The following is a 21,102-nucleotide window of genomic DNA, read 5'->3' on the forward strand; positions in this document are numbered from 1 at the left end:
CTACACTATTCCATTTTCATCCATATGTCTATCCAATGACCACTTAAATGCCTTTAAAGTTGGCGAGTCTACTACTGCTGCAGGCAGGGCGTTCCACGCCCCTACTACTCTCTGAGTAAAGAAACTACCTCTGACATCTGTCCTATATCTATCACCCCTCAACTTAAAGCTATGTCCGCTCGTGTTTGCCATCACCATCCAAGGAAAAAGACGCTCACTATCCACCCTATCTAACCCTCTGATTATCTTATATGTCTCTATTAAGTCACCTCTCCTCCTCCTTCTCTCCAACGAAAACAACCTCAAGTCCCTCAGCCTTTCCTCGTAAGACCTTCCCTCCATACCAGGCAACATCCTAGTAAATCTCCTCTGCACCCTTTCCAAAGCTTCCACATCCTTTCTATAATGCAGTGACCAGAACTGCACGCAATACTCCAGGTGCGGCCTCATCAGAGTTTTGTACAGCTGCAGCATGACCTCGTGGCTCCGAAACTCGATCCCCCTACTAATAAAAGCTAACACACCATATGCCTTCTTAACAGCCCTATTAACCTGGTTAGCAACCTTCAGGGATTTATGCACCTGGACACCAAGATCTCTCTGTTCATCTACACTACCAAGAATCTTCCCATTAGCCCAGTACTCTGCATTCCTGTTACTCCTTCCAAAGTGAATCACCTCACACTTTTCCGCATTAAACTCCATTTGCCATCTCTCAGCCCAGCTCTGCAGCCTATCTATGTCCCTCTGTACCCTACAACATCCTTTGGCACTATCCACAACTCCACCGACCTTCGTGTCATCTGCAAATTTACTAACCCACCCTTCTACACCCTCTTCCAGGTCATTTATAAATATGACAAACAGCAGTGGCCCCAAAACAGTTCCTTGCGGTACACCACTAGTAACTAAACTCCAGGATGAACATTTGCCATCAACCACCACCCTCTGTCTTCTTTCAGCTAGCCAATTTCTGATCCAAAGCTCTAAATCACCTTCAACCCCATACTTCCGTATTTTCTGCAATAGCCTACCGTGGGGAACCTTATCAAACGCCTTACTGAAATCCATATACACCACATCCACTGCTTTACCCTCATCCACCTGTTTGGTCACCTTCTCGAAAAACTCAATAAGGTTTGTGAGGCACGACCTACCCGTCACAAAACCGTGCTGACTATCTCTAATGAACTTATTCTTTTCAAGATGATTATAAATCCTGTCTCTTATAACCTTTTCCAACATTTTACCCACAACCGAAGTAAGGCTCACAGGTCTATAATTACCAGGGCTGTCTCTACTCCCCTTCTTGAACAAGGGGACAACATTTGCTATCCTCCAGACTTCCGGCACTATTCCTGTCGACAATGACGACATAAAGATCAAGGACAAAGGCTCTGCAATCTCCTCCCTAGCTTCCCAGAGAATCCTAGGATAAATCCCATCTGGCCCAGGGGACTTATCTATTTTCACACTTTCCAAAATTGCTAACACCTCCTCCTTGTGAACCTCAATCCCATCTAGCCTAGTAGCCTGAATCTCAGTATTCTCAACAACATTTTCTTTCTCTACTGTAAATACTGACGCAAAATATTCATTTAACACTTCCCCTATCTCCTCTGATTCCACACACAACTTCCCACTACTATCCTTGATTGGCCCTAATCTAACTCTAGTCATTCTTTTATTCCTGATATACCTATAGAAAGCCTTAGGGTTTTCCCTGATCCGATCCACCAATGACTTCTCGTGTCCTCTCCTTGCTCTTTTTAGCTCTCCCTTTAGATCCTTCCTGGCTAGCTTGTAGCTCTCAAGCGCCCTAACTGAGCTTTCACGTCTCATCCTAACATAAGCCGCCTTCTTCCTCTTGACAAGCGCTTCAACTTCTTTAGTAAACCACGGCTCCCTCGCTCGACAACTTCCTCCCTGCCTCACAGGTACATACTTATCAAGGACACACAGTAGCTGCTCCTTGAATAAGCTCCACATTTCGATTGTTCCCATCCCCTGCAGTTTCCTTCCCCATCCTACGCATTCTAAATCTTGCCTAATCGCATCATAATTTCCTTTCCCCCAGCTATAATTCTTGCCCTGCGGTATATACCTGTCCCTGCCCATCGCTAAGGTAAACCTAACCGAATTGTGATCACTATCACCAAAGTGCTCACCTACATCTAAATCTAACACCTGGCCGGGTTCATTTCCCAGTACCAAATCCAATGTGGCATTGCCCCTGGTTTGCCTGTCTACATACTGTGTCAGAAAACCCTCCTGCACACACTGGACAAAAACTGACCCATCTAAAGTACTCGAACTATAGTATTTCCAGTCGATATTTGGAAAGTTAAAGTCCCCCATAACAACTACCCTGTTACTCTCGCCCCTGTCGAGAATCATCTTCGCTATCCTTTCCTCTACATCTCTGGAACTATTCGGAGGTCTATAAAAGACTCCCAACAGGGTAACCTCACCTCTCCTGTTTCTAACCTCGGCCCATACTACCTCAGTAGACGAGTCCTCAAACGTCCTTTCTGTCGCTGTAATACTCTCCTTGATTAACAATGCCACACCCCCCCCCCCCCCTCTTTTACCATCTTCTCTGTTCTTACTGAAACATCTAAATCCCGGAATCTGCAACATCCATTCCTGCCCCTGCTCTACCCATGTCTCCGAAATGGCCACTACATCGAGATCCCAGGTACCAACCCATGCTGCAAGCTCACCCACCTTATTCCGGATGCTCCTGGCGTTGAAATAGACACACTTTAAACCAGGTTCTTGCTTGCCAGTGCCCTCTTGCGTCCTTGTAACCATATCCCTGACCTCACTACTCTCAACATCCTGTACACTGGCACTACAATTTAGGTTCCCATTCCCCTGCTGAATTAGTTTAAACCCCCCCCCGAAGAGCACTAGCAAACCTCCCCCCCAGGATATTGGTACCCCTCTGGTTCAGGTGAAGACCATCCTGTTTGTAGAGGTCCCACCTACCCCAGAAAGAGCCCCAATTATCCAGGAAACCAAAACCCTCCCTCCTGCACCATCCCTGCAGCCACGTGTTCAACTCCTCTCTCTCCCTATTCCTCTCTCGCTAGCACGTGGTGCGGGCAACAACCCAGAGATAACAACTCTGTTTGTTCTCGCTCTAAGCTTCCACCCTAGCTCCCTGAATTTCTGTCTTAAATCCCCATCTCTCTTCCTACCTATGTCGTTGGTGCCTATGTGGACCACGACTTGGGGGTGCTCCCCCTCCCCCTTAAGGATCCCAAAAACACGATCCAAGACATCACGAACCCTGGCACCTGGGAGGCAACATACCAACCGTGAGTCTCTCTCGTTCCCACAGAACTGATAATTTTGTTGGTTATTAAAAACAAGACTTAACCAGTAATGAAGCAAAGCATTAACACACAGATTGAAGTATGAAAGTTCCCCTTTTTACCTTAGCCCCTCACACACACACATTTTTTTTTAGAGATACAGCACTGAAACAGGCCCTTCGGCCCACCGAGTCTGTGCCGACCATCAACCACCCATTTATACTAATCCTACACTAATTCCATATTCCTACCACATCCCCACCTGTCCCTATATTCCCCCACCACCTACCTATACTAGGGGCAATTGCTAATGGCCAATTTACCTATCAACCTGCAAGTCTTTGGCATGTGGGAGGAAACCGGAGCACCCGGAGGAAACCCCCGCAGACACAGGGAGAACTTGTAAACTCCACACAGGCAGTACCCAGAATTAAACCCGGGTCACTGGAGCTGTGAGGCTGCGGTGCTAACCACTGCGCCACCGGTTAATCGAAAAATAAAGAGATTTCCTCTTTAGAGCTCTATTACAAAAAAATAATACTTTGTCCAAATACTTGCTAATCCTTTTAAAAAAAAAAAAAATGTGGAAAGATGTCAGTTGCCCCTTTATTCTGGTGTCCCAAATACGTGTAGACGGCTGTCACTGGGATCTTCCTAGAACAGTTCTTTTCAGGTGAAGATCAGTTTGGCAGACTTTCCAGGAGAAATGAGGCAACAGGGATTTCTGGAAGGCCTTTCAGGAGGAATGTAGCATCAATTTCTCTATTTCTTATACTCACTTCTAAGAGCTTGTCAAAGGGATGGAAAAGGCTGAGCTGGGGTTTTGTCCTTGGCAGGTTGATTTTTTTAACTCCTCTCAAAATACTGAACACACCACAACGGTCTGTCCAAAGTGAAATCAAAACAATATCCCAAGAGTCAAGGCTCTTGACCCCTATAAATCTTGACCTGTCACTTCTCTGTAAACATCTTTCCCAGGTCAAAAAGTCGCCACTGGGTACTTATCTGAAGATAGGTGACTTCCAGTAAGGGTTGTTTATAAACCAAGTCTAAAAGACCTTCCAATGACCTCTTTTTTCTAAAAAAACAAGTCCAGCATCTGTGGAATCCTTTTCAGTTTTAAAACACAAGTCCTCTAAATGTAACAAAAAATGGAAGTGCTTTCGTAAAGCCTCCATCCTTGGAAGAATGAGACACTGTTTTTAAATGCATTTCATTACAAAGAATGGAGAAAAAAACAGGTGAAAAATATGAAAACACATTAACATTTTCATTCTCATTCACTCTGTACCTGTAGCTAATACAGTTCTGCTTTGTACCATCTTTTTACTCGGATAACTCAAAGCAAAGCTAAATCCTAGACCAAGTATCCGCAGTTATGTTGTTTTATCCCATAGTGCAGATAATCCTTAAGTGATAAGGTTGCAGTAGTACATTCCAATGAAATATTCTGGCATTCTGGTTTTTCAATTTTTCCACAAAGGCTAGGGGGCTCGATCAGTATATACCAGTGTCTCTCTGTAGCCGTGGTGGACATAGACTTCAAAATGTTTAAGAGCTGGTAATAAACCCAGGGTTTCTTTTTCCACTGTTGAATATCTTTTTTGGTGTTGAGTTAGTTTTTTGGAAAAGTATCTCACTGGCCTTTCTATGCCCGATTCAGCGTCTTGTAACAGGACTGCACCGACCCCCAGGTCACGAGCATCAATGGCTACCTCGAAGGGCTTAGTGAAATTTGGAGCAGCCAACACTGGTTTATTAATCAAAATGGCTTTCAGCCCCTCAAAAGATGCTTGGCACTCCCCTGACCACACTGCCTTGGTTTTCTTTTTTTTGTAGTAAATCTGTCAGTGGAGTAACAATAGTACTAAAATTTGGTACAAACTTGTGGTAGAAACCACACATCCCCAAAAACCTCATGATTTGTCGCTTAGTTGTAGGGGCAGGGAACTCCACCAATGCTTGTACTTTTGCTGTTCTTGGCAACACTTGTGAATTGAATTGGCTGAAGTCTGGCATCTGTGATGCTGGGGACTTCAGGAGGAGGCCGAGATGGATCATCAACTCGGCACTTCTGGCTGAAGATTGTTGCAAATGCTTCAGCCTTATCTTTCGCACTGATGTGCTGGGCTCCCCCATCATTAAGGATGGGGATATTTGTGGAGCCACCTCCTCCAGTTAGTTGTTTAATTGTCCACCACCATTCATGGCTGGATGTGGCAGGACTGCAGAGCTTAGATCTGATCCGTTGGTTATGGGATTGCTTAGTTCTGTCTATTGCAAGCTGCTTACGCAGTTTGGCATGTAAGTAGTCCTGGGTTGTAGCTTCACCAGGTTGACACCTCATTTTGAGGTATGCCTGGTGCTGCTCCTGGCATGCCCTCCTGCACTCTTCATTGCACCAGGGTTGGTCTCCTGGCTTGATGGTAATGTTAGAGTGGGGATATGCCGGGCCATGAGGTTACAGATTGTGGTTGAGTCCAATTCTGCTGCTGCTGATGGCCCACAGCGCCTCATGGATGCCCAGTTTTGCATTGCTAGATCTGTTGGAAATTTATCCCATTTAGCACGGTGGTAGTGCCACACAACACGATGGACGGTATCCTCAATGTGAAGGCGGGACTTCGTCTCCACAAGTACTGTGCGGTGGTCACTCCTACCAATACTGTCATGGACAGAAGCATCTGCGGCAGGCAGATTGGTGAGGACGAGGTCAAGTATGTTTTTCCCTCGTGTTGGTTCCCCCACCACCTGCCGCAGACCCAGTCTAGCAGCTATGTCCTTTAGGATTCGGCCAGCTCGGTCAGTAGTGGTGCTACCGAGCCACTCTTGGTGATGGACATTGAAGTCCCCCATCCAGAGTACATTTTGTGCCCTTGCCACCCTCAGTGCTTCCTCCAAGTGGTGTTCAACATGGAGGAGTACTGAGTCATCAGCTGAGGGAGGGCAGTAGGTGGTAATCAGTAGGAGGTTACCTTGCCCATGTTTGACCTGATGCCATGAGACTTCATGGGGTCCCGAGTCGATATTGAGGACTCCCAGGGCAACTCCCTCCCTACTGTATACCACTGTGTCACCACCTCTGGTGGGTCTGTCCTGCCGGTGGGACAGGACATACCCGGGGATGGTGATGGCAGTGTCTGGGACATTGTCTGTAAGGTATGATTTTGTGAGTATGACTGTCAGGCTGTTGCTTGACTAGTCTGTGGGACAGCTCTCCCAACTTTGTCATTGAGACAATAGGTTAATAAAAAGAGTCCTCATGGCGACGTGGATATTATTTCTGATGCCTTGCTATTCAGTGCAAGTTCACAGACCCTCTGGAGCTGATACCTGCTTCCCTGCAAAAGTGATGTGAGAAGCTCAGCGATTTCTTCATCTCCAAAGCTATAACTAACTGAAGCCTCCTTCCTCTCATTCACAGCACCAATCACCAAACTGCAGTGTCCCACCCAATCTAGAACCCTCTTTTCCATCCCCTCCCCCTGCCATGTCCTCAAAACTCATCCATGAAATCCATCTCCTGATCCCTTGATCCACCCCCCTCACCTGATCCCAGTTCTGATTCAAGCACCAGCTGACATTGTCAATGGTTTCATTTCATCAGACACCATTCTTCCCACCTTCAAAACAGGAGGCATCACTGTTCCCCTCCAAAATCCACCCTTCTCCTACCTGTCCACTTCCAACATCACCTCATTGCCAATCTCTCAAAACTTGGAACCTGAACTTGCATTCCATCTCTGAGCCCAGCTCTTCTGAAACTTTCTGTTCAACTCACTGTGGTTTTATAGGTAACCCTAGTAGCTAGTTTGCACAAAGCAAGATCCTGTAAGCAACAGTGAGCTGTATGTCCAGTTATTCTGGGTCAAAATCCTGGAACTCCCTTCCTAACAGCACTGTGGGTGTACCTACCCCACATGGACTGCAGCAGTTCAAGAAGGCAGCTCACCACCACCTTCTCAAGGCAATTAGGGATGGGCAATAAATGCTGGCCTGGCCAGTGATGTTCACATCCCAATAATTAATTTTAAAAAAATTCTGTTTTTAGTGGTGTTGGTTGAAGGATACATTTTGCTGATGATTGTGGAAGAACTCCTATGTTCTTTGAATAGTGCTGAGGGATTTTTAAATCATAGAAACGTAGAAAATAGGAGCAGAAGTAGGCCATTCGGCCCTTCAAGCCTGCTGTGCCATTCATTATGATCATGGCTGATCATCCAACTCAGTAACCTGTTCCTGCTTTCACCCCATACCCTTTGATCCCTTTAGACCCAAGAGCTATATCTAACTCCTTCTTGAAAACATAGAATGTTTTGGCCTCAACTGCTTTCTGTGGTAGAAAATCCCCTTGTGAGGGCAGATGGGGCCTCAATATATAATGTCTCATCTGAAAGACAGAACTTCCAACAGTGCGGCACTCCTTCAGTACTGACCCTCTCACAGTGCAGCACTCCCTCAGTACTGACCCTCCGACAGTGCAGCACTCCCTCAGTACTGACCCTCCGACAGTGCAGCACTCCCTCAGTACTGACCCTCCGACAGTGCAGCACTCCCTCAGTACTGACCCTCCGACAGTGCAGCACTCCCTCAGTACTGACCCTCCGACAGTGCAGCACTCCCTCAGTACTGACCCTCTCACAGTGCAGCACTCCCTCAGTACTGACCCTCCGACGGTGCAGCACTCCCTCAGTGCTGACCCTCTGACAGCTCAGCGCTCCCTCAGTACTGTCCCTCCAACACTGTAGCGCTCTGTCCGTACTGACCTTCCAACAGCGTAGCGCTCCCTCAGTGCTGACCCTCCGACAGTGCGGCGCTCCCTCAGTGCTGACCCTCCGACAGTGCGGCGCTCCCTCAGTGCTGACCCTCCGACAGTGCGGCGCTCCCTCAGTGCTGACCCTCCGACAGTGCGGCGCTCCCTCAGTGCTGACCCTCCGACAGTGCGGCGCTCCCTCAGTGCTGACCCTCCGACAGTGCGGCGCTCCCTCAGTGCTGACCCTCCGACAGTGCGGCGCTCCCTCAGTGCTGACCCTCCGACAGTGCGGCGCTCCCTCAGTGCTGACCCTCCGACAGTGCGGCGCTCCCTCAGTGCTGACCCTCCGACAGTGCGGCGCTCCCTCAGTGCTGACCCTCCGACAGTGCGGCGCTCCCTCAGTGCTGATCCTCCGACAGTGCGGCGCTCCCTCAGTACTGTATTGGGAGTTTCAGTCTAGATTACATGGTCAAGTCACTTGAGTGGTGCTCGACCTCCTGAGTCCGAGGTGGAGAGTTACTACTGAGCCAAGACTGACTTTCTCTTAGCTGCACCATCTGCTCCTCTTCCCTGTCTGCATCCTGCTGCTCAGTGACATTCCTGTAGTTACAGGTACAGCTCTCATATGAATGCTGATAACACCTAACTCGACCCTCACTGTCCTTCTCAAGGACTCAAACTGCAGTGTTATACTGCTGGTTTTATACTGCAGGTCCAGGAGGGAGCAGAATGTTTGGGGGGGTCAGGAGGAGGTAGAATATTTGGGGGGTGGGGAAGGGGTTAGACTGTTTTGGGGGGGTGGTGGGGAACAGTTACAATATTTGGGGGAGGGGGTAGATTGTTTGGGAGGGTGGGGAAGGTGTTGAATATTCGGGGGGTGGAGAAGGGGTACAATGTTTGGGGGGGTGGGTAGAGGGGGTACGGTGTTTGAGTGATGCATTGGGATTTGTGTGTACCTTGTAAATGTTATTGACAAAGAGTTTTCTATCATTATTGTGTGATGTGAGGAGGATTTGACTGCCTGTGGCCCTCAGCAATGAGGCCGGTCTGGCTGTGACGCCCTTAACCTTCGTCTTTGTCCTTAGTCCCCAGGGGATGTTGATGGCCTGAAGTCAGGTGATGATGTGAGAGCGCAGGTGTCCTATCTCAGGTAAGGGCACGGCATTAAGGAGGGCAAAGGATAAAGATCATGTGATAAGGGCGTAGATCATATGGTACAGGTATCGATCATGTGGGAGGATAGTCTGTGAAGAACATGCAGGAAACTAGAATCAATTGGTTTTCGAAGAGTGATACAGATTGCACTGATGTTGTGAAGCAGACATGGAAGGGATGTGGGTCAAAGGTGGGTGAATGGAGTTAAGGTGCAGATCGGATGTGTTCTAATTAAATGACAAAACAAGTTCATTGGGGGACTGAAAGACCTCCTTGTGTTCCTGCCAATATCTCCGAGAAGATCACAGACTGGAATGGCCCAGAGGATCCCTGTGTTTAAATTCTGCCTCCCTCACTACGCAGCTTCTGCTCCACAGGGTCCAGTGCAATTTCCATCACATGCTAGCGGCTTCTTTGTAACAGATTAATTGAAATCCTTTCCTGTTGAAACTTTGGCCAATGAACAAGTTAGTTTGGGTTTGGTGTGTTAACCGGTGGCTTGTTTTAGACAGAGATTGAGGTCAGCTCATTATCACAGCTCTAGGTGTGAGCAGCTCGCTCACTGTGGCTGTAAAAAATTGGGAGTGAAATTTAAAGGGATGGTGCCAGTTATAGGGCATATGACAATAAGTTATCCAAAATTCTGAAAGTCTTTTGAGAGCCTCAAACGATTGAAAGGGTAGGAAGTAAGAATGGGATAGAGGAGTGTCATGTCCAGTTAAGGCAAGTCCCATTCATAACTTTAAACATGGACTGTATTCAGCATAGAATCTTCTGGAACCGAATTTTCTTTTTAAATGAACTGCAATGGACATTAAAATGCTGCAGTAAGATGGCTGCTGAGGGTCAGGTGACTTTTGCAATTTCGGCCCAGACTCAGAAGTATCTGAAGCCTCTGGAAAGTTCCTAATTGAATGACCACGGGTGGAGTGTTAGAATCTGTGATGAAGGATGTGATAACTAGATATTTAGAAAATAATGATATGATTGGACAGAGCAAATATGGATTTATGAAAGGGAAATCATGTTTGACAAACCTGTTGGAGTTTTTTGAGGATGTTACTTGTAGCAGAGATACAGGAGAACCAGTGGATGTGGTGTATTTGGATTTTCAGAAGGCTTTTGATAAGGTCTCACACAGGAGGTTAGTAAACAAAATTAGAGCACATGGTAATCCAGCACGAGGCTTGGGGCCTTCACTTACCTTATGGAGCAGAGAGCAGCCGGACCTGTGTGGGAGCAGTCGGACCTGTGTGGAAACGACCAGAACCGGGAGTGGATAAATCCAGCGCGGGGCTCAGGGCCTTCACTTACCTTATGGAGCGGAGAGCAGCCGGACCTGTGTGGGAGCAGTCGGACCTGTGTGGGAGCAGTCGGACCTCTTGCAGCGCGCCGGAGTTTTGAAAAAAAAAGAAAAAAACAAAGCCAACAGTGACATCACAGGAAAGCTGCAAGGTGATTGGTTGGTGAGTCACTGTTTATCTTTTATTTATTTATTTATTTAGAGAGACAGCACTGAAACAGGGCCTTTTGGCCCACTGAGTCTGTGCCAACCAACAACCACCCATTGATACTAACCCTACAGTAATCCCATATTCCCGACCACCTACCTACACTAGGGGCAATTTACAACGGCCAATTTACCTATCAACCTGCAAGTCTTTGGCGGTGGGAGGAAACCGGAGCACCCGGAGGAAACCCACGCAGTCACAGGGAGAACTCGCAAACTCCACACAGGCAGTACCCAGAATCGAACCCGGGTCGCTGGAGCTGTGAGGCTGCGGTGCTAACCACTGCGCCACTGTGCCTTGTTAGGGAATAGCTCTAAATAGCTAAATAGGGTAAGTATATAAGGTAAGAAAGGTTTACAGTTTATTTCATATATAGTAAGTGTTTTTATTTAGGGAGTTCTGTAGTAACGAGAACCAGGAAAGAAGGGCCCTAGAGTTACTGATATTATTTGATATTAAGATCTTCCAAAAGGTTAATTTAAAAGGTTAGGTCATGGCAAGAGAGCTCAAAGCTGTGGTGTGCTCCTCGTACTCCATGTCGGAAGCAGGGAACATTTCCAGTGCCCGGGACCAGCATGTGTGCAGGAAGTGTCTCCAGCTGCAGCTCCTGGAAGCCCGGGTTTCGGAACTGGAGCAGCAGCTGGGGACACTGTGGAGCATCCACGAGGCGGAGAGTATCGTGGATATAATGTATAGAGAGGTGGTCACACCGCAGGCTTAGACTCCACAGGCAGGAAGGGAATGGGTGACCACCAGGCAGAGCAAGAGGACTAGGCAGGCAGTTCAGGAATCTCCTGTGGCTATTCCCCTGCAAAACAAAGAACAAAGAACAGTACAGCACAGGAACAGGCCATTCGGCCCTCCAAGCCTGCGCCGATCTTGATGCCTGTCCAAACTAAAACCTTCTGCACTTCCGAGGCCCGTATCCCTCTATTCCCATCCTACTCATGTATTTGTCAAGATGCCTCTTAAACGTCGCTATTGTACCTGCTTCCACCACCTCCCCCGGCAGCAAGTTCCAAGCACTCACCACCCTCTGTGTAAAGAACTTGCCTCGCACATCCCCTCAACTTTTCCCCTCTCATCTTAAACATATGTCCCCTAGTAACTGACTCTTCCACCCTGGGAAAAAGCTTCTGACTATCCACTCTGTCCATGCCGCTCATAACTTTGTAAACCTCTATCATGTCACCCCTCCGCCTCCGTCGTTCCAGTGAAAACAATCCGAGTTTATCCAACCTCTCCTCATAGCTAATACCCTCCAGACCAGGCAACATCCTGGTAAACCTCCTCTGTACCCTCTCCAAAGCCTCCATGTCCTTCTGGTAGTGTGGCGACCAGAATTGCACGCAAAAACAGATATACTGCTTTGGATACTGTCGAGGGGAATGGCCTCTCGGGAAAGCATCAGCAGCCCAATTCATTACACCACAGTTGGCTCTGCTGCACAGGGGAGGAGTAAAAAGTGTGGGAATGCAATAGTTATAGGGGATTCAATTGTAAGGGGAATAGATAGGTGTTTTTGTGGCCGGAAAAGAGACTCCAGGATGGTATGTTGCCTCCCTGGTGCTAGGGTCAAGGATGCCTCAGAGCTGTTACAGGACATTCTGAAGGGGGAGGGTGAACAGCCAGTGGTCGTGGTACACATTGGTACAAATGACGTAGGTTTAAAAAAAGGATGAGGTCCTGAAAGCAGAATATAGGGAGCTAGGAAGTAAGTTGAAAAGTAGGACCTCAAAGGTAGTGATCTCAGGATTACTACCGGTGCCACGTGCTAGTCAGAGTAGAAACAACAGGATATATCTGATGAATACGTGGCTGAAGAGATGGTGTGAGGGGAAGGGTTTTAGATTCCTGGGGCATTGGGACTGGTTCTGGGGGAGTTGGGACCAGTACAAACTGCGCGGGTTATACCTGGGCAGGACCGGGACTGATGTCCAAGGGGGAGTATTTGCTAGAGTGGTTGAGGAGGGTTTAAACTAAAATGCCAGGGGGATGGGAACCTTTGCAAGGAGTCAGAGGAGGGGGGATCAAAGACAAGAACAAAAGACAGTAAGGGGAATAAGAAAAGTGATAGGCAGAGAAATCAAGGGCCAGAATCAAACAGGGCCACAGTGAAAAATAGTGGAATGTTAAAAAGAGAAGCCTTAAGGCTTTGTGCCTTAACGCGCGGAGCATTCGCAATAAAGTGGATGAAATAATCGTGCAAATAGATGTAAACGGGTATGATATAGTCAGGATTATGGTGACATGGCTGTAAGGTGACCAGGGATGGGAAATGAACATCCAGGGATATTCAGTATTTAGGAAGGACAGGCAAAAAGTAAAAGGCGGTGAAGTTGCATTGCTGGTTAAAGAGGAAATTAATGCAATAGTGAGGAAAGATATTAGCTCTGACGATGTGGAATCTGTATGGGTAGAGCTGAGAAACACTAAGGGGCAAAAAACATTAGTGGGGGTTGTATATAAACCCCCAAACTGTAGTGGTGATGTTGGGAAAGGCATTAAACAAGAAATTAGGGATGCATGCGATTAAGGAACATCTGTAATTATGGGTGTCTTTAATCTACATTTATTTATTTTTATTTATTTAGAGATACAGCACTGAAACAGGCCCTTCGGCCCACCGAGTCTGTGCCGACCAACAACCACCCATTTATACTAACCCTACAGTAATCCCATATTCCCTACCACTATCCTACACAAGGGGCAATTTACAATGACCAATTTACCTATCACCTGCAAGTCTTTGGCTGTGGGAGGAAACCGGAGCACCCGGCGAAAACCCACGCGGTGACAGGGAGAACTTGCAAACTCCACACAGGCAGTACCCAGAATTGAACCCGGGTCCTTGGAGCTGTGAGGCTGCAGTGCTAACCACTGCGCCACTGTGCCACCCATAAATAGATTGGGCAAATCAAATTAGTCACAATACCATAGATGAGGAATTCATGGAGTATATAAGGGATGGTTTTCTGGGCCAATACGTTGAGGAACCAACTAGAGAACAGGCCATCCTAGACTGGGTATTGTGTAATGAGAGGGGAATAATTGACAATCTAGTGGTGCGAGACCCCTTGGGGATGAGCGACCTTAATATAGAATTCTTCATCAAGATGGAGAGTGATGTCGTTGATTCTGAGACCAGGGTTCTGAATCTTAGTAAAGGAAACTACGAAGGTATGAGGCGCGAGTTGGCTATGATGGATTGGGAAATGTTACTTAAAGGGATGACGGTGGATAGGCAATGGCAAACATTTAAAGAGCGCATGGATGAACTGGAACAATTGTTTATCCCTGTCTGGCGCAAAAGTAAAACGGGAAAGGTAGCTAACCATGGCTAACAAGGGAAATTAGAGATAGCATTAGATCCAAGGAAGAGGCATACAAATTTGCCAGAAAAAACAACAGACCTGAGGATTGGGAGCAGTTTAGAATTCAGCAAAGGAGGACCAAGGGATTGATTAAGAAGGGGAAAATAGAGTACGAGAGTAAGCTTGCGGGGAACATAAAAACTGACTGTAAAAGTTTCTATAGGTATGTGAAGAGAAAAAGATTGGTGAAGACAAATGTAGGTCCCTTACAGGAACAAGGGAATTTATTATGGGGAATAAAGAAATGGCTGACCAACTAAATGCATACTTTGGTTCTGTCTTCACAAAGGAGGACACAAATATCATACCAGAAATGTCAGGGAACACAGGGCTTAGTGAGAGAGAGGAACTGAAATAAATCAGTATTAGTAGAGAAATGGTGTTGGGGAAATTGATGGGATTGAAGGCCGATAAATCCCCAGGGCCTGATGGTATGCATCCCAGAGTACTTACGGAAGTGGCCCGAGAAATAGTGGATGTATTGGTGGTCATCTTCCAAGATTCTATAGACTCTGGAACAGTTCCTACCAGATTGGAGGGTAGCTAATGTAACCCCACTATTTAAAAAGGGAGGTAGAGAGAAAGCAGGGAATTATAGACCAGTCAGTCTGGCATCGGTAGTGGGGAAAATTCTAGAGTCCATTATAAAAGATTTTATAGCAGAGCACTTAGAGAACAGTGGTAGAATCGGGCAGAGTCAGCATGGATTTATGAAAAAGAAATCATGCTTGACAAATCTACCAGAATTCTTCGAGGATGTAACTAGTAGAGTTGATGAGGGGGAGCCAGTGGATATGGTTTATTTGGACTTTCAGAAGGCTTTTGACAAAGTCCCACTTAAGACCTTAGTGTGTAAAATTAAAGCGCATGTGATTGGGGTAATGTATTGCAATGGATAGAAAATTGGTTGGCGGACAGGAAACAGTAGAGATAAACGGGTCTTTTTCCGAATGGCAGGCAGTGACTAGTGGGGTACTGCAGGGATCGGTGCTCGGACCACAGCTATTCACAATATACATTAATGATTTAGATGAAGGAACTAAATGTAATATCTCCAAATTTGCAGATGACACAAAACTGGGTGGGAGGGTGAGTTGTGAGGAGGATGCAGAGAGGCTTCAGGGTGATTTGGACAAGTTGGGTGAGTGGGCAAATGCAAGGCAGATGCAGTATAATGTGGATAAATGTGAGGTTATCCACTTTGGTAGAAAAATAGGAAGGCAGATTATTATCTGAACGGCTATAAACTGAGAGAGGGGAATATGCAACAATGCAACAAGACCTGGGTGTTCTCGTACACCAGTCGTTGAAGGTAAGCATGCAGGTGCAACAGGCGGTAAAAACGGAAAATGGTATGTTGGCCTTCATAGCGAGAGGATTCGAGTACAGGAGCAGGGATGTCTTGCTGCAATTATACAGGGCCTTGTGAGGCCACACCTGGAATATTGTGTGCAGTTTTCGCCTCCTTATCTGAGGAAGGATGTTCTTGCTATAGAGGGAGTGCAGTGAAGGTTTACCAGACTGATTCCTGGGATGGTGGGACTGACGTATGAGGAGAGATTGAGTCGGTTAGGATTATATTTGCTGGAGTTCAGAAGAGTGAGGGGGGATCTCATAGAAACCTATAAAATTCTAACAGAACTTGACAGGGTAGATGCAGGAAGGATGTTCCCGATGGTGGGGGAGTCCAGAACCAGGGATCATAGTCTAAGGATACGGGGTCAACGTTTCAGGACTGAGATGAGGAGAAATTTCTTCACCCAGAGAGTGGTGAACCTGTGGAATTCACTACCACAGAAAGCAGTTGAGGCGAAAACATTGTACATTTTCAAGAAGGAGTTAGATATAGCTCTTGGAGCGAAAGGGGTCAAAGGATATGGGGAGAACAGGTTACTGAGTTGGATGATCAGCCATGATCATAATGAATGGTGGAGCAGGCTCAAAGGGCCGAATGGCCTACTCCTGCTCCTATTTTCTATGTTTCTATCAGAATCAGACTAATCTGGAGGGCTCACATTTGGAATTATAGTAATTACTCATCTCTGGGATAACGCATTTAAATTGGGGTCCTGCGTTTGGCATCAGATTAATTGCTCCGAGTCTGGGATCTTATCCATTGGAAACTTGATTGTTGGGATCTAAATCTGACACCAATTACAAAGAAATTAAAAGAAACAGGTTTCTTGTATAATAAGGGACAGTCTATACCATTGTTATGGCATTAGTGGTTGTAGCAGAGTTTTTGAGAAAGCAGAATGTTTCCCTGAGTGACTCGATAACTTTAAGAACAAATTAAATGAATTGGCAGCAAAATTGGGGTTGGAATTGAAATCAGGTGCCAAAAAAGCAGAGATAATTGAAATGATAGCCGAACATCTGGAATTGGTAGAAGATGATGATATTACAGATGAAGGGCAATATGAAGAACAAGAAAGCGAATACGAAAGACATTAAGGTAGTAGGTCCGAGAGTGATGTAGTGGAATTGGCTAGGATGCAGTTAGAAATGAAAAAACTGGAGCTTCAGCAGGAAAAAGAAAAAGCAATAGCAATAAGAAAACTTGAATTGGAGGAAAGGGAGAAAGAGAGAGCATTTCGGAGAGAAAGTGAAAGAGAAGAGGGGGAATTTAGGTTAAAAGAGATGGAACTAAGACAAAGGGGTAGTCTTAAATCCTGGGAAAACTCGGGTCAGGAAGAATTTGAATTTAGATCAGGACCCAGCGAGAAGTTGTTTAAATTTATACAGGCGCTTCCCAAGTTCGAAGAAAGGGATATAAAGGCATTTTTAATATCTTTTGAAAAAATAGCCAAACAGATGAAATGGCCAAAAGAAAGCTGGACATTGCTCATGTAGGGCAGGCTGGTAGGCAGAGCTCATGAAGGCTATGCCATGCTAAGAGGCTTCTGCTGATTATGAGATGGCAAAAAAGGCTATTCTCGCTGCATATGAGTTAGTCCCTGAAGCTTACCATCAGAAATTTAGGAACTTACCGAGATTGACTGGGCAGACATATTTAGAATTTGAGAAGGTGAAGCAAATGAATTTTGACTGTTGGATATGGGCATTAAAGATAGAAACCACATATGAGAACCTTCAAGAATTGATTCTCAGAGTTTAAAAACTCTATTCCTTCAGCAGTGAGAACTCAGATAACCTGAAAGTTTTGAAAGCTAAGCAAGCATCAAAGATTGCTAATGAGTTATGAACAAGCCAACTTATTTTGTCCGTCACCCCATAAATCCAAGGATAGCAAGTGGGAGAGTGAAAGGAAGGCAAGTAGCCGGGGACAAGAAAGAACAGCTGGGATTACCCCAGGATCACCTCCTCAGGTCAGAAAGGAAGGTGCTGAGGGTAGAAGGTGAGGTTCGCAAGCCAAAGTGTTATCACTGCAACAAAACGGGTCATCTTCATTCAGAGTGCTGGAAATTGCGAGGTAAACCCGTAGGACTTGTTGGGGTATGCAAAATTAGTGCAAAGGAAAAAAGACTCTGACAGAGTATAGCAGACCAGGCTATAGCTTTAACGACAGCTGTGAATGTGAAACTAGATACTAAAACTTAAAGGAGTGTAGAGGTTAAGAATAAAATACCTGAGAGTTATAATGATTTTTTGTTAAAAGGGAGAGTAAATCCATATCCTGTAAGCGAGGCAAGAAAACCCATCACGATACTCGGACACAGGAGCAACCGAAACTCTTGTTGGGGAAAGATGAGGGTTCCAGAGAGTGCCTTGAACGCTAAATTTTTAGTAAATGGAATTGGCGGTGTGTGTATACCTGTACCTTTGTACAACGTATGCTTCGAGAGTGACTTAATATCTGGGATAGTAACCATAGGTGTTGTCCACAGTTTACCAGTAAAGGGAATTGATCTACTCCTTGGAAATGATTTGGCAGGATTGCTGCCTATGAGGGTGGTGGAAGCTGAGACGATCAACGATACCAAAAGGAAATTAGAGAGAAATAACCATGTAGGGCTATGGGGTTAGAGCAGGGGAATGGGACTGAGGGCTGGCATGGATGCGATGGCCTGAATGGCCTCTTGCTGCGCCGTAATGACTTTATGACTCTCTTCTGTTAAAGGTAGTATATAAATATAAGTTGTTGTAGTTGAGTGCTGTTTTCGATTTTAAATCCATATTAACCTGATTATAATCTGTTTGAAAAAGCTTTTGGTGCCCGCATTGTTTAATCATTTAATATCCATTTTTCTGATCAGAGACATGGTGAAGAATATTGATGAAGAATTGAAAGAAATGCGCAAATTCCAGGAAACAAGAAGCAATGGAGGAGGGCGGATGCAGCAACAGGTCAGGATTCAAGCAAAGTACAAATTTAACAACTTGAGAAGTGTGGGGTATGGTGGGGGTACACGGGGCAGTGTGGGATATGGTGGGGGTACACGGGGCAGTGTGGGATATGGTGGGGGTACACGGGGAAGTGTGGGGTATGGTGGGGGTACAAGGGGAAGTGTGGGGTATGGTGGGGGTACACGGGGCAGTGTGGGATATGGTGGGGGTACACGGGGCAGTGTGGGATATGGTGGGGGTACACGGGGCAGTGTGGGATATGGTGGGGGTACACGGGGCAGTGTGGGATATGGTGGGGGTACACGGGGCAGTGTGGGATATGGTGGGGGTACACGGGGCAGTGTGGGATATGGTGGGGGTACACGGGGCAGTGTGGGATATGGTGGGGGTACACGGGGCAGTGTGGGGTATGGTGGGGGTATACGGGGCAGTGTGGGGTATGGTGGGGGTATACGGGGCAGTGTGGAGTATGGTGGGGGTACACGGGGCAGTGTGGGGTATGGTGGGGGTACACGGGGCAGTGTGGGGTATGATGGGGGTACGCAGGAAAATATGGGATATCGTGGAGGTGCGCAGGGAAGAGTGGGAAATGGGGGTTCATGGGAAAAGTGTGGGATATCATGGGGGTACACGGGGAAAGTATGGGATATGGTAGGTGTACACGGTGAAGAGTAGGATATGATGGGGATATACGGGGAACTGTGGGATATGGTAGGGGTGCACGGGGACGATTGGGATAGAGTCGTACAGCATAGAAACAGGCCCTTCGGCCCACCACGTCCATGCCGACCATAATGCCTATCTATACTAATCCCACCTGCCTGCATTAATTCCATATCCCTCTATGCCTTGCTCATTCAAGTACCTGTCCAGATGCCTCTTAAATGTTGCTACTGTTCCTGCCTCCACCACCACCTCAGGCAGCTCATTCCAGATACCCACTATTCTTTGTGTGAAACATTTACCCCTTTGATCCCCTTTAAACCTCCTCCCTCTCACCTTAAATCTATGCCCTCTAGTTTTACTCACCCCTACCATGGGAAACAGACTCTGGCTATCTACCCTATCTATGCCTCTCAATTTTATATACCTCTATCATGTTCCCTCTGAGCCTCGTTCACTCCAGGGAAAACAGACCCAGCCTATCCAATCTCTCTATATAACTCAAGCATTCCAAACCAGGCAACATCCTTGTGAATCTTTTCTGCACCATCTCCAGCTTAATTATATCTTTCCTGGAGTGCGGTGACCAGAACTGCACACAGTACTCCAAATGCGGCCTAACCAACGTCATGTACAACTGTAACATGACGTCCCAACCCTTGTACTCAATGCCTCGGCCGATGAAGGCAAGCATGCCATACGCCTTCTTCACCACCCTGTCTACCTGTGTTGCCACTTTCAGGGAACTATGTACTTACACCCCAAAGTCTCTCTGCTCAACAACACTCCCCAGGGCCCTGCCATTCACTGTATATGTCCTGCCCTAGTTTAACTTCCCAAAATGCATCACTCCACACTTGTCTGTGTTAAATTCCATTTGCCAATCCCTTGCCCACTTTCCCAGTTGATCTATATCCTCTTGTAACCTTAGACAACCACCTTCACTGTCCACTATACCACCAATTTTGGTGTCATCTGCAAACTTACTAATCATGCCCCTTACATTCACATCCAAGTCATTAATATATATGACAAACAACAGAGGGCCCAGCACCGATCCCTGCGGCACACCACTGGTCACCGGCCTCCAATCTGAAAAACAACCCTCCACTACCACCCTCTGCCTCCTATCACCAAGCCAATTTTGTATCCAATTTGCTAGCTCACCCTGGATCCCATGTGTGGGAACCTTCTGGACCAGCCTACCATGTGGGACCTAGTCAAAGGCCTTGCTAAAGTCCATGTAGACAACGTCCATCGCCCTGACCTCTTCAATCCTCTTGGTCACCTCCTCGAAAAACTCAATCAAATTCGTGAGACATGATTTCCCACGCACAAAGCCATGCTGACTATCCCTCATCGGACCATGCCTTTCCAGATGCATATACATCCTGTGTCTCAGAATTCCTTCCAATATCTTTCCCACCACTGATGTAAGGCTCACCGGCCTGTAGTTCCCTGGCTTATCCCTGCTGCCCTTCTTAAATAAAGGCACAACATTAGCTATCCTCCAGTCTTCCGGTACCTCACCCGTGGCTAACGATGATACAAAAATCTCTGCCAGGGCCCCAGCAATCTCCTCCCTTGCTTCCCATAGCATCCTAGGATACACCTGGTCAGGCCCTGGGGATTTATCCACCTTAATGCACTTCAAGACCTCCAACACCTCCTCCTTTGTAATGTTGATATGCTCCAGGATATCGGTGTTCCCTCCCTTGAACTCATTAGCTTCCATGACCTTCTCCACGGTAAATACGGACGAGAAATATTCGTTTAAGACCTCGCCCATTTCCCGTGGCTCCACACATAGATTGCCACACTGATCCTTAAGGGGACCTACTGTCTCCCTAGCTTCCCTTTTACTCTTCATATACTTATAGAATCTTTTAGGATTCTCCTTTATCTTATCTGCCAGGGAAATCTCATGGCCCCTTTTTGCCCTCTTAATTTCCTCCTTAAGTGTACTCCTACATCCCCTATACTCCTCGAGGGACTCGCTTGATCCCAGCTGCCTATAC

General features: G+C 46.6%; 1 protein-coding gene across 4 annotated transcripts in view; it reads left to right on the forward strand.

Annotated features, from left to right (window-relative positions):
• LOC137359321 (glutamine-rich protein 2-like) overlaps positions 1-21,102 on the forward strand; it is a 399,372-nt gene that overhangs the window by 56,060 nt on the left and 322,210 nt on the right. For all 4 annotated transcript variants that reach the window (XM_068025348.1, XM_068025349.1, XM_068025350.1 and 1 more), the window contains exons 7-8: positions 9,159-9,223; positions 18,331-18,421. In XM_068025348.1, coding sequence (XP_067881449.1) covers positions 9,159-9,223; positions 18,331-18,421 — 156 coding nt within the window. The remainder of the gene's footprint in view (positions 1-9,158; positions 9,224-18,330; positions 18,422-21,102) is intronic.

Source organism: Heterodontus francisci, unplaced genomic scaffold (genome assembly GCF_036365525.1).
Source record: "Heterodontus francisci isolate sHetFra1 unplaced genomic scaffold, sHetFra1.hap1 HAP1_SCAFFOLD_524, whole genome shotgun sequence".
NCBI lineage: Eukaryota > Metazoa > Chordata > Chondrichthyes > Heterodontiformes > Heterodontidae > Heterodontus > Heterodontus francisci.